Consider the following 12,446-nt stretch of genomic DNA (forward strand, 5'->3'; position numbering starts at 1 on the left):
CTGTTTCTTAATTCTCTTTTTGTTGAGCTCACTAAAATACGTGCGTAAGATTTTCAATATTTACTTAACATTAAGTAATAAGAACGAAAGCTACATCGCTTCTTACTCGTTCCGAAAAGTTAAGCGCTTTTAAGTTTGCATTAGAATATCATAAAATCAATCCTTATAAGCGCCCATGACTGCAAACAAAAGAGCTGTCCATCGTTAACTCGGTCATTCGCCTATCCGTTCACTTGCTCGGATGTTCGTTCGCTCGGGTTTCCGCTTGTTCGTTCGTTTGCGCTTCGGGTTTGTTCAGTTGTTTCTCCATTGGTCTAACGCACAAGCAAGACAGAAAAGCAGGAAGAGTAGCTAAGTACAAGAAAAAGCTGCATTATTAGACAGCTGATGCTAAACATGAATACAATGACAAGCAATGGATAAATGGACAAAGGATTTTTAAATGCGTCGGTGGAAGCCTGTTACCATTATTTGTGAATACATAGATACTCTTTCGTTTATTCGTACTTTCTGCCCGCCCTAAATACGGACCGCGTCCCCGTAAAACCCTCTCCCCTGTCCTCCTACTTGTCCTAATTAATTGTAAAAAAAAAAAAAACACTTCTTCTATAGTTGTTTTTACAACTGAGGGCTGCTGTCACTGAACTGGTGTGTATTTATTGAACTGGTGGTGTGCTTTTGATTTTTCATTGACCCCGAAAGCCTCCCCCCCCCCCCCCCCTCCTCTCCTCCTACATGTCCCAATGAAATAAAAAACACTTCACCTATACTTGTTATTCTTACAATTGAGGTCTACTGTCACTGAACTGATGCGTGGTTTTTGATCAGTTTTGTGTGGTTATTGAACTCAATTAAATAAAACATATGTTGACGGCTTACTAGAGCCTGTGATACTGCAGTTATGCATCGTGAGACCGTGGATTTTGGTAGCCCGAATGTTACGCCGATTACCTCTAGGAAACTTCCAGATGCAAAGAAACGTAAGGTGAACAAGTGGCGAAAGTGCGTGATTACAAGCGGTGTTTCTCTCTAGATCATCGGAAAACAAATTGGCAAGGTAATTTATGAAGTCTCTACCAAAACGGAATCTTGACTTGACGTCTTTCTCGCTTAAGTATTCATCTAAATGTGCATTGAAAAGCCTAAAACGCCGCGGTCTGGCTCGTCTTGCATCAGCAAGACGACCAAACAACAACATGTCGGCCATCTTGTTTTTGCAGATTTATCCCTGAAATAGCAGTTTACTACCACTTCGCGAGGTGTATTAAATTTATCCCACATTTATTCCCTGAGTAGTGCTATTCCTTCTTCCAGGAACAGAATTTATTCCGGGGATAAAGTAACTTCTGGGATAAGGCATGGTATTATGCAATAATTCAGTTTTTAATAAATAGGGATAGATCAGAGAATACAAACCGGAGATACACACACAAGCAACTACAATAAGGTTTAGGCATTGGTCATTTGCCTTAAAGTTCCTGGAAAGTAAAGCAACCGGAAAATATCGCTTTCAGAGGACCCCTGTCTGGCCAATTTCCGCTTAAGCGAATCTTCACGTGTTTCACACCGAGGAAACTTTGAACTGATTTAGGAATGTTTACTGAGTTGGGAATTGGTGTTTCTTTGCTGACGTCAAAGTTTATATTTTGCTCGTTGGAAAAAAAAACAATATGCTACCAACAAGTAATTACACCATAAACAACAGGGACCGCGCGGGGGAGGGGCTGGTGGCATGTTTGATGGAATTATGGCCGTCATTTAAATTGAATGTCACAACTTTCACCTCTCACTTGTGGAACAGAAACTTAATTGACGCCAAATATGTTAACAGGTTTTCACAGACGATGGATGGAACTTTTCACTGATATGAAGGGTCATGAAGAAGAGCCGGTGAGTACGAGCTTTTTTTGAAATTTATTCCTCTGTACTTTGGTATGTTTGCGATGATTGCGATAGGTGATAAACAAGTTGCGATAAGTGCTCCAAGTAGATAAACTTTTGTGTCTCAGATTTATCACAGTAATGAAAACTTATGATGGGGCATACTTCATTGAGAAATGAAGCTAGTACATGTATAATGTGTAATGAGCTCATTTAAAAATAATTATTGCTTCAGATAGGGTTAATTAAAGAATAATTAGAAATTATGGATGTATTTCTGAACTTTATTGCAAGTGTAGTTTGCTAGTGACATTTTTCATTGATTTTCAAGACGATAGCTAAAAGGTTAATTGTGGCGGTTTGGAGAAAATTGTAATCAAGCAATAGATGAAACCTAGGGGGAGGGGGAGGGGGAGGGGGCGCTCAGGTGAATTAGTGACAGGGATGTGCGAATGATCTGAACTTTTTAGACCCAAAAGGTCGTATTAGGCAGCAACTTAACCAAGAACGTCAAACGTCACAGAACGTTACCCCATAAGGAGTCCCATTAGAAAATAGACTCTGATGATTCGATTGTTTAACATAAATCGAGAACCCTGGCTTTCGGCTGTTGTCAACACCCGAACAAACTACTACCAGAAGATTTCTAACCGAAAAAGAGCACTAATGTCAAACTTACAAAAGGCCAAACTTACAAAAGGCCAAAATTGCAACAGGTTGAGCTCGTCATTACAAACCAAGATTGCGGCAGTCCAATCGAAACCTACGATTCATCATTATTACACGAATAATAGGGGACTACATGTAAACATCCTATTTGACAGCGACGCTATTTCTTCTTCTTCTCTTAAAACAACGGCTGCTTAGCCCTACCTAGACGAGGAGGAGGGGGGGGGGGGGGTGGTAAATTCTGAAGCGGAAGCGTGGACTAAGAGCCTTAACAATTATTTTAAATAATTAAGCAAACGACATGACACTTGACAGTTTTTTAAGAAACACGGCTAACAAGAATTGATGCGGTATACAGTGTTCAATGAATTTGATGTTTTTGTAACAATCAATTGAGTGGCGTGTTTTTCGGAAGTGGAATATTCCTGTTTAAAAAACGGGTAAAGATATTAACTCGTAATGAACCTTTATTACCCGGAAGGTTACCAAAGCAAACAAAGGTACGACACGCAGTTGTCGTGATCAGCTCTGTGGCTGAATCCAATCAGATTTTTATCAGGGTGTGGTAGAAAGTAAAAAAGTGGAAGACTAAACAAATTACAGTAGTTTTAAAGCCACAAAATAAAATTTAAAAAATCGAGTTTATATAATTATGTTTCCAACACCTTTTTAATTTGACTCAATGTTGACCTTAACTGACAATGCAATTTGACAAAAAGCGACTACAAATCGCTTTTGAATAACCTAGAGTCGATAACAATGTTTAGTTGGTAACTTAAAAGAGCCTTAACATAGCCGCGTTCACCTTCAACTTAATTACCTCAATTAAAGCCACGATTAAACTAGCCTTTCAGCTTTAACCAAAAAGCTAATCAATTACCTTAACCTAGTCATTTTCAAAATTGAACTCTTTCACCAAACTACTTTTACAGCTTTACGCTGAAAAGGAGCTAGCCGCCCTAAATGGACTTCTTGCAAAGAATAACTGGGTAGTTATTAATAAAATTAGGTTCCACCAAATTGCAGTGTACATCATTCCACTTTCTGTTTTGGTACTCCCAGCCTGCACCAACATAACCCATTATGTGGCCACAATCCCCCCTACCTCCGTTGTTGCTTGGATTCCCCGCCGTCCAAGCAGTAAACCCTCCGGCTACTGGGGTGCCATCAACCCAGTACAGCTTATCGTCTCCCTGATTTTTTAGGATTCCAATCCATGCACCACCCCATGTGATGGTGTCCTGTGCAAACACCAGGTCGGCAATGAATTCATTTTCATCTGCTGATTTGATCATAGGCAGGTCTGCACCCCGACTTTGGCAGGCAGCTCGAGCAGTACTCCAAGCTTGGGTTGGAGTATCATCGATGTAGTAACACGATTCATCATGCCTCACCCAACCAGTTTCACATTCTGAAGAAGCAAAAGAATGATCATCATGATCATCATCATCATCATCATCATAATAATAATAAAAAACAACAATAATAATAATAATAATAATAATAATAATAATAATAACAATAACAATCATAATCATAATCATAATCATAATCATAATCAATCATAATCATGATGAAGCAAAAGAATGATCATCATCATCATCATCATCACTTCATCATCATCATCATCATCATCATCATCATCATCATCATTATCATCATCATTTCCATGGTCTGTTATTCAGTCCCGTGTTTTTCGCATATATACGTCTACATCGAAACAAGAATATTCATGTTATTGAATTTCTCAGGTTTATGTATCGTTGGTAAATCTTGCAAGAAAAGTTCTGTAAAATTTCAAAATTAACTGAGTTACTCTTTCAAGGCTTTGCTAATATCAAAAATATTTTTCATCAAGTTTGATTTCTATCGCTAGTATGTACCCCTACCCCGAGATCGGAATGCCACAAAAGTTTGTTTCTTGCAGGGGAGCAAACCTTAAGAAATCTCTCTCTCTTCATGAGACAAAAGTCAGTATAGTGTAAATCTATTGTTATGAACAACGTATCAACTCCTGTCCAACTGTTAAGTGATTCCTAAATTCCACTGCATTTTCTTCTGTAATCCTAAAAAGACACTGTCACTTATTTTTGTAAAAGGCTTTCTTCAAGTAAAGAAGTTAACCTCACTCAATCTCGCTGTTACCTACCTGGTTCGGGTGGAGAAGTTGGAGGAGCTTCGCAATCTTCAGTCATTGTGGACAACTCATTGAGAAACCTCAAAACCTCTTTTCTGTTTTTCTTGAACTTCTTTTTATTAACCAGATTTGTTATCTCATTTATCTTTGCTTTCACCTCTTCGTGTGGAGGACTTGGAGGGGAAGTGCACTCTTCAGTCATTGCGGCCAACTCATCGAGTTTCTTCAAAACCCGCTTTTTGAATCTCTTGAACTTCTTTTTCTCAACGAATCCTGTAATCTCCTTTATTGTTTCCTTGACCTCTTCGCCGATACCGTTTCCACCCCCGTCATTGAGAGAGGTTAGAAACAAATTTTTTCCCAATGCTATGAAAAATAAAAATGATAAGTATTATTTGTTTTGTTATAATTAACACGTTTCTGATATAATAGTAGTTGAAAATAAGAATTTTAATTAAATTTTGGCTTTTAAATTTTGGCTTTCCGCATCCCCACTGGCTTACGCAAAATCTTTACAATGGCTTTTCCACTACAAAACCTGTTTAACGGTAAGGGTTACCCAGCAAGCTAAAAACGAAAAGCGAAATTATTGTTTTTCTTGTCATTCGTTCTATCATCTCACCTAGTTCAACACTATCCAGAAAGTACCTCTTTCAATATAAGGTTTCAAAGATCAGAAAGCAGTTGTACCACAAGTTTTGTGGAGCACCGTTTCCTTTTGGCAACATTTTTTCACCATTGAATTCTTCAAACGGAGAATTGTTTATAGCTGTGGTCATCCAGGGACATTTAATCCTGCGGTTACATCAAACCATAAAAGAAGCCCATATGCATGGTGTATGGTAACTGATGAATAAGGACGCTTGGGCTTCGCATGCTGCTGCTCCATGGTGGAAAGAAGAGATCTTCGCCTGAAATTTCTGATTACATTTCCAAAAGCGGATAACTCCCCTTTTCAAGTAAATATCGTGCCAGGCAATTACCTCCACCAGTGTAGTGCAAGCTACAGTGTCCAGAGAAGAACCATCTCCTCCAATTCAACAATGGGTTGAATATTCGTCAGCCAGTCAACCTTTAGGTTTCCGAATAACGGAGCCGTTCCAACCTGCAAATTTCAGATTTCCAAAGAAGCTTTGTGGCAAACAGAATCGTTAACTTCAATGAAAGTGGTTTGGAGAATTTCGTTGGCTTCACTATACTGAACAAAACGATTCTGTGTTCTGTTTCATTTGTGTGCAACAAAATGCAAAATTAAATCTGCGCGCTGCCAGAAAAAAGGAATTGGCCTTTATTTCCGAAGGGTTTTCAAAATGGAAAAAGGCTTTGACTCAATTCAAGGAGCATCAACTATCTGACTGCCACAAATTGGCCATTGACTACCAAATGAACTTTCCCACAACTTGCGGAAATGTATTGGAAATGTCCAACGATGCAGCGAAATAGATGATGGAGTCTAACCGTATCTGTTTCATCAGAGTTATAGAGTGTTTGCAATATCTTGCCTGGCAAGTACTGGTCATGCAGAGTGACACTGATGACAAATCAAACTTTATTCAGTTGCAAAAGCTAAGAGGAAAAGAGTGACCGGCCTCTGCTTTTAAAATGGCTAGAAAGGGAAAGAAGATAAATACACCTCACACGAGATTCAAAATGAAATTATTTCCATTATGGCAAATTATGTCATCGGTGATTTAGTGTCAGAAATTCGTGGTGGCTTCTTCTCTATCATATGTGACGAAAACACATATATTAGTAACAAGGAACATTTAACTATCTGCATTCGATGGGTGGACGAGCAGTTAGAAGCCCATGAAGATTTCTTCGGATTTTACAACATACCTGACATCGGTGCGGAGACAATAGTTTCAGCTGTAAAAGATGTGTTACTGAAACTACAGTTACCATTAGCGAACTGTAGGGGACAATGCAATGATGGAGCCAGCAACATGCTTGGCCACAGAACTGGCGTTGCGAAGAGAATCAAGGACCTTCCACCGAAGGCTTCTCTAACTCACTATCATGGACATTCCCTAAGTCTAAGTGTGAAGGACACTACAAAAAACTGTACGTTGCTATCAGACACTATGGACACTGCAAAAGAAGTCGTTACCCTCGTAAACTTTTCACCAAAGCGAGAAAATCTACTGGGAGCAATAAAAGAAAACCTTGAAGAACCCGAATCTGCAGCCAAGGGCATAATAGGAATTACTAGATGGACAGTGTTCGCGAGCTGTTTTCAGCAAATCCAAGACAATTACGCAGCTCTTCTTCAGGAGTGGATAATTTCCCTTGATGGGAAACTACAGTCCGACATATGTGGACGGATTATTGGGTGCCAAGCGCAAATGAACACTTTCGAGTCCTTCTTTGGGCTGAATTTGGGGCAGCGCCTGTTTTCTCGCACAGATAATTTATCGAAAACCTTACAGCAAACGAGGATGTCAGCTATTAGTGGTAAACGAGTCGCTCATCTTACCAAAGAGGTCCTGTAGAAAATGCGTAGTGATGCAAACTTCAAATCATTTTATGATGCCGTTATACTGAAAAGTAAAAACTACTCTTCCATGACAGGGCCAGTGTTTCCAAGGAAACACGCGCGCCTAGGAGGATTGAAGTGGCACTGGAGAGCCAGCATATCCTGCGACGACACAAGACTATTACAGGCAGATATACTTTGAATCCATTGACTTAATGGTCAATGCTATTGAGCAGCGTTTTGATCCAGCGAGCTTTGCTGCATATGCAAAGATGGAGTCTCTTTTATTTAAGGCCCTCAACTCGTAGGATAACTCCAGAGAGCTACAGTTCATGGAAATATCTTACGCCAATGATGTCGATGTTGAAATGTTTACTGCCCAGCTGGAAATTTTGAAAGTGCTACTGAAGGAAGGTGATTTTTATGTTTTGACAACATCGTAATTAAAATCAAAGAGTTGCCTGACCCAGAAAGAAAAATGATAAACTAAGTCATTTTAGTATGCAAACTTTTATTGGTAAATCCGGCAACAAGTGCATCTGGTGAAAGATCATCTTCCACTGCCCGAAGATTGAAAACATGATATGGCTTCGCTCCACAATGACACAAGAATGATTTAGCAACCTGACAATATTAAACAGTCATAAAGAAAGAATAGAGAGCCTTTTTTTTGTAGATACTACTAACAAATTTGCCCACCGTACCAATAACAGAGAGAGAAATTTTGGTATTTTTAAGGAATCTGATACACAGTAAATATCAGCCACTTCCTAAGTTTTTTTTTTTTTTGGCTTTGTTTTCATTCTGATTGATGCACCAATTATACATTGTTGTGTTGAATGCAGTGGAAGTTAAATCGTTTGAATTCCTGGTTTATTTTAGAGTTGGTGTCAGCAAAGGAGATATCATTGTATGATGGTGAATTAAAAGATCGCAGAAAATAAAGTTATATCAGTTTTTATTAGGTAACAGTATAGTAATTAAGGAATTCCGGCATTGGTTAATTTAAAATGCATTTCTCGGCATTTGAGAGGGGTTAAAATCAAAATTATCCAGGGAAGCATGCCCCCGGATTCCCCCCCCCCCCCCCCCTGTAGTTGGCCCATCTTACTAGTTTGCTTTTCAAACCCCCCTCCCCTCCCCCCACTCGAAAAGTTGCTGAACGGGCCCTGCGTTGAAAGGAAAATTAACAAAAAAATGCCCTCTGTTTCGACCAATCAGCATTCAGTAATTTTGCCCTGTATGTTATAAAACATTGTTACAGAATGCTGGAGGTTATATGACCTTTGTGGTAGCTTCAACACATGCTTTCTTGAATGCATTAACATGTATGGTGGCCCAACGAAGAACCGACTACGTTGAACAAACACCTGAGATCAAGGAGTTAATGGGAAACATGGATCACGAGAAAGTCTACAGAATAACTGCTAACATTTCATTCCGCCGGAAGCGTCTCACGGTGGGGATACTTTTTTGAAGGAATAATCATAGCAGTCAAGAGAGCCACTATTTTTAAAGTTCTGTCACAAGTAGACGTTAACGATGAAGAACTCCAAACGTTGTTTAAAGGAGTTGGAAGCTTCTTACTCGAAGCCTAACCACAATGAGTGGAGATGTCAATGGTGAACCTAAGAAAGAAACAAAATAAAGATTGTGTACCGGTAGGGCAAAGAAAGCTACGAAGAGAATAAAGGCACCCGCATCGCGCAGATGTCATGACCCCCCTTGCTGACTCCATGCGGCAGAAGAAACACCCCCCAACCGAATTACTTCAAAAGGCACACAAATAAAACCACATTTAGAATTTGTTTCCAACACCCTTTTTTTAATTGACTCAGTTTATATTGACTTTAACTTACAATACAAATGACTAGAAGTCAGCTGGCTTTTGATTAGTTAGTATTTTCACCTTTAACTTAAAACGATAATGAAACCCCATGAGCGGCTGCGCTCTAAGAAAGAGCTGTACTCCTTAAATCAGTGACTTCTCGCACAGAATAACTGGGTACTTGTTTCGAAACCAACTGGCCGTCAAAGCGCAGGGTACATCATTCCACATTTTTTCCTGGTGCTCCCAGCCTGGACCAGCCTTTCCCATGATGTGGCCACAATCCTCGTTACCTCCTGAGTTGCTTGGATTCCCCCTTGCCCATGTAGTATACCCACCGGCTACTGGAGTGCCATCAATCCAGTACAGCTTATCATCTGCCTGATGTCGCTGGATTCCAATCCAGGCACCACCCCACGTGAGTGTGGCCTGTTTAAACACCAGGTCACCGATGAACTTGTTTTCATCTGCTGAGCTGATTGTAGGCAGGTCTGCACCCAGACCTTTGCAAGCTGCTCGAGCAGCACTCCAAGTTTGGGTTGGAGTATCGTCGATGTAGTAACACGATTTTCCATGTCTAACCCAGCCAGTTGGACAACCTGAAAAAGCAAAAAAATTGAAACAAATATACCATGGTCTGTTTGCATTCTGTCTTTCGTTCAGATATGTCTACATAGTCAGAGAATATACATGTTAGAATTTACATAGGTCGACAGTGTAAGTAGGCAAATCTTACATAATTGAAACTATAAAAAAATGCCGCATCAGGAAAGGTTCTGTAAAAGTTCAAAGTTAACTAAGCAACTGAGTTATATATCAACTTCAACGACATTTAATGTTTTATGCTCTTTCCCAGCGATACAAATTGACCTTTTGCTTTACCTTTTTTAGATCCAAACCGAATAACGAAATTAGCTTCCATGTGATTTAATTTGTACCCCTATTGTGAATTAACATTCAAGCTATAATTGTTTTAGCTTCTCTTCAAGGGAATTACTAATTTAGAGAAGCAATTTTACGAAATCATGAATTCAGTCAAACCTCTACTCAGGCAGCTACTCTAGGGAAATGAACAAGGGGTCGTTTAATAAATGTTTTTTTATTTCATGTTTTTTAACTTGATAAAACTACAATTCTCGCACCTATGCACTTTCCAGCCTTTGTTGACAGATCATCCAGCGCCTTTAGGACCTGTTCATTAATCACTTGTTTAATCTCGTCTATCTCCTTCTGCAGATCTTCCCCAAGATCCGCTACGATAGGCGACAGGATAAAGAACATGATGAACACTGTTTCCTTTAAAGCCATCTTTGGTTCTGCGGAACAGAGTGAGAGAGAGTCCATTTATGCCCAGAAATGCACCTAACCCTGAACTTTATATATAAGACAGACCTTTTTCATACGACTTCATGTTTGACATAATTTTTTGTGTTTTAATAAGAATTTAGGGTTGGGGACACCTTGTGATGTCTATCTTACAGTTCATGCATCTTATAAGCGTGCATTTCTGGACATATCCAAAAAAGTGACATGCTTGTTTATAACCGGAAACTATTTGCATTTTTGAAAACGTGTGAAAGGTATATGGCTCGTGTTATTTGTAGCCTTGTAAACTTTTCAAGTGTGATTATTTTGCCGCACAACAGTTTGCATCTCGCTTTTTAATTTGGTTACGTGACGTGAATATGCTCCGCCTATAACATGGGAGATTGACAGCCTGTCATAAGTTTTACGCTGACGCGTCTTAGTACAAATTTTTTCATTACTGATCAAAGCAACTGAAATTTGTCGTCCAGAACACTTAACAATCAAAAGACTGATTAGAAAACGTGTAAAATGAAAAAAGTGTTGTTACTCTGTAAATCGCATCAATCTGCACGGGAAATTTCACCGCCTGCACCGAAAATTTCAATATTTTGCACTGTTTAGGATAAATTGACATCCTCTTAGCCACTCAAAATGCAGGAACTACTGTATGTAAATTATTACACTGGTTAAAACTCAACGACATAAAAGCCAGCGTCGCAGTTTAACAAGACAAGGAATTTAAATTTTCCGCGGAATAGAGGCCTACGTAAACAGCACCTGAAACTTCTTACCAATGAAACTAAAGAAAATAATTGTTTTCATGTTTAAAATGGACATGAAACAGATGGGACTGTAATGGAGGTTACTCTGGATGAAAACTTTTGCCTATAGGTTTAAATCTGGGGAAACACCACTTCACATAAGAAAAATGCAAAAAATATAGTAATAATTAATCCAATTGAGATAATAGAAAGCTTTAATTGTTTTTCATTTCAGTTTTAATTTTAAATATCAAGGCGGAAAATGAATGCTATAATGTCGTTTGCCTTGTCTTGTGATTATATTGTCAGAGAAATATTGGTCAGAATCAGGGCTATTGTCTTTCTTTGTTTGCTTCCAAACTTTAAGAAATTCGGGATTTAAACTTCTAGTTCAGTCTTGAAACCTCACCCTCAGATCCCCCCCAGGAAGGGACAATATGATGGAATTCATTTTTCCTACGCAGCTTTACATGATTTGAACACGAAAATTGAGGAGGAAATTCCAATTTTTATTTTTCTTAATCAATAAAACATGAGAATAAGACACCCTAACATGCAATGATTAAAAACAAAAGCGAGAAAATTTAAACAAGGATAACGGAACCTTCGACTTGAAGGTGGTACGTGCTTGGATTAGTTCTGTTGTGAAGGATTTTTATTAGTCCGCCGAGATTAACCAAAATAATTCAGAGTTCAAAATATAGGCATTCCTTTCAATACTGGAGATACCACCAGGTACTTTCTTGGTCGAGTTTGTAGGACTGACTTCGGAGGGAAAGAGCGTTCCACCAATGTGAAACCATGTTTGAAGGAACTTAGAATGTCTACTCTAGTATTCTTCAGACAAGGGGGACGACTTTAAGACACGCGAAAAGTTAGAGAAGCGATCGCTGCAAAACTCAAGAATGGGAGATCCGAGAAATTTGAGTACGTATTTTCTGAAAGACCTTTTGCTGTCGTCTGTTTTACAGAAGAGCATATTCAGATAAACACTGTTATATCATCTAGTTATTCAGTAGGTAAAAAGGTTGAGATCATTTAGTACCTTTCAGTTGTATCGCCGTACTTCCACTCAGTCAAGTTAACTCCAAAGCACAAACGGACAGTTCGCTAATTTGAAGTGGAACTGAACTATGTCACTGATCAACCGAATAAAATCAGCTGAAGGAGGGGACAAACCTATCAATCATCGGAGTTTTGCATTTCAATCACACGTGCGCTTCAGTGTAGTTACTAGAGACAACTGAAGAGCCATCCTTTTTCGAGTCATGGTTGCGTTCGATATAAAACCTCAGAAATTCGGATAAAGTCGTGAATAAAATCTATAGTTTTCGTTAAAAAAATTTTTGCTCAAAATTTCGTTACACCGGAAACCTAATTTCTTTC

The 12,446-nt window shown here is 39.0% G+C and overlaps 3 protein-coding genes across 3 annotated transcripts; 1 reads left to right on the forward strand and 2 right to left on the reverse strand.

Annotated features, from left to right (window-relative positions):
• Positions 1-3,199: 3,199 nt before the first annotated feature.
• LOC146463152 (uncharacterized) lies at positions 3,200-5,521 on the reverse strand. The gene is made up of 3 exons (XM_085084739.1): positions 5,500-5,521; positions 4,700-5,053; positions 3,200-3,961 (listed from the first exon to the last, which is right to left on the reverse strand). The coding sequence occupies exons 1-3, from the start codon at positions 5,519-5,521 to the stop codon at positions 3,510-3,512; spliced, it is 828 nt and encodes a 275-aa protein (XP_084940865.1). The 3' UTR covers positions 3,200-3,509.
• A 756-nt stretch (positions 5,522-6,277) lies between these two features.
• On the forward strand, positions 6,278-7,256 carry LOC146463153 (zinc finger MYM-type protein 1-like). The gene has a single exon (XM_085084785.1). The coding sequence runs from the start codon at positions 6,355-6,357 to the stop codon at positions 7,177-7,179; it is 825 nt and encodes a 274-aa protein (XP_084940911.1). The 5' UTR covers positions 6,278-6,354; the 3' UTR covers positions 7,180-7,256.
• Positions 7,257-9,014: 1,758 nt separating this feature from the next.
• On the reverse strand, positions 9,015-12,129 carry LOC146463154 (perlucin-like protein). Its single transcript, XM_085084799.1, has 3 exons — positions 12,106-12,129; positions 10,134-10,307; positions 9,015-9,590 (listed from the first exon to the last, which is right to left on the reverse strand). The coding sequence occupies exons 2-3, from the start codon at positions 10,297-10,299 to the stop codon at positions 9,136-9,138; spliced, it is 621 nt and encodes a 206-aa protein (XP_084940925.1). The 5' UTR covers positions 10,300-10,307; positions 12,106-12,129; the 3' UTR covers positions 9,015-9,135.
• Between the last annotated feature and the right edge of the window lie 317 nt (positions 12,130-12,446).

Source organism: Pavona decussata, unplaced genomic scaffold (genome assembly GCF_977016875.1).
Source record: "Pavona decussata unplaced genomic scaffold, jaPavDecu1.1 SCAFFOLD_180, whole genome shotgun sequence".
Taxonomy (NCBI): domain Eukaryota; kingdom Metazoa; phylum Cnidaria; class Anthozoa; order Scleractinia; family Agariciidae; genus Pavona; species Pavona decussata.

Excerpts from the sequence above, each read along its gene's own strand:
- LOC146463152 (XM_085084739.1), bottom strand. The coding sequence starts at position 5,521 with ATGCATATGGGCTTCTTTTATG. Across the intron at positions 5,054-5,499 it reads GCATATGGGCTTCTTTTATG|CATTGGGAAAAAATTTGTTT; the intron begins GTTTGATGTAAC and ends TATTTTTCATAG. Across the intron at positions 3,962-4,699 it reads AACTTCTCCACCCGAACCAG|AATGTGAAACTGGTTGGGTG; the intron begins GTAGGTAACAGC and ends TTGCTTCTTCAG.
- LOC146463153 (XM_085084785.1), top strand. The coding sequence starts at position 6,355 with ATGGCAAATTATGTCATCGGTGATTTAGTGTCAGAAATTCGTGGTGGC.
- LOC146463154 (XM_085084799.1), bottom strand. The coding sequence starts at position 10,299 with ATGGCTTTAAAGGAAACAGTGTTCATCATGTTCTTTATCCTGTCGCCT. Across the intron at positions 9,591-10,133 it reads AAAGGCTGGAAAGTGCATAG|GTTGTCCAACTGGCTGGGTT; the intron begins GTGCGAGAATTG and ends TTGCTTTTTCAG.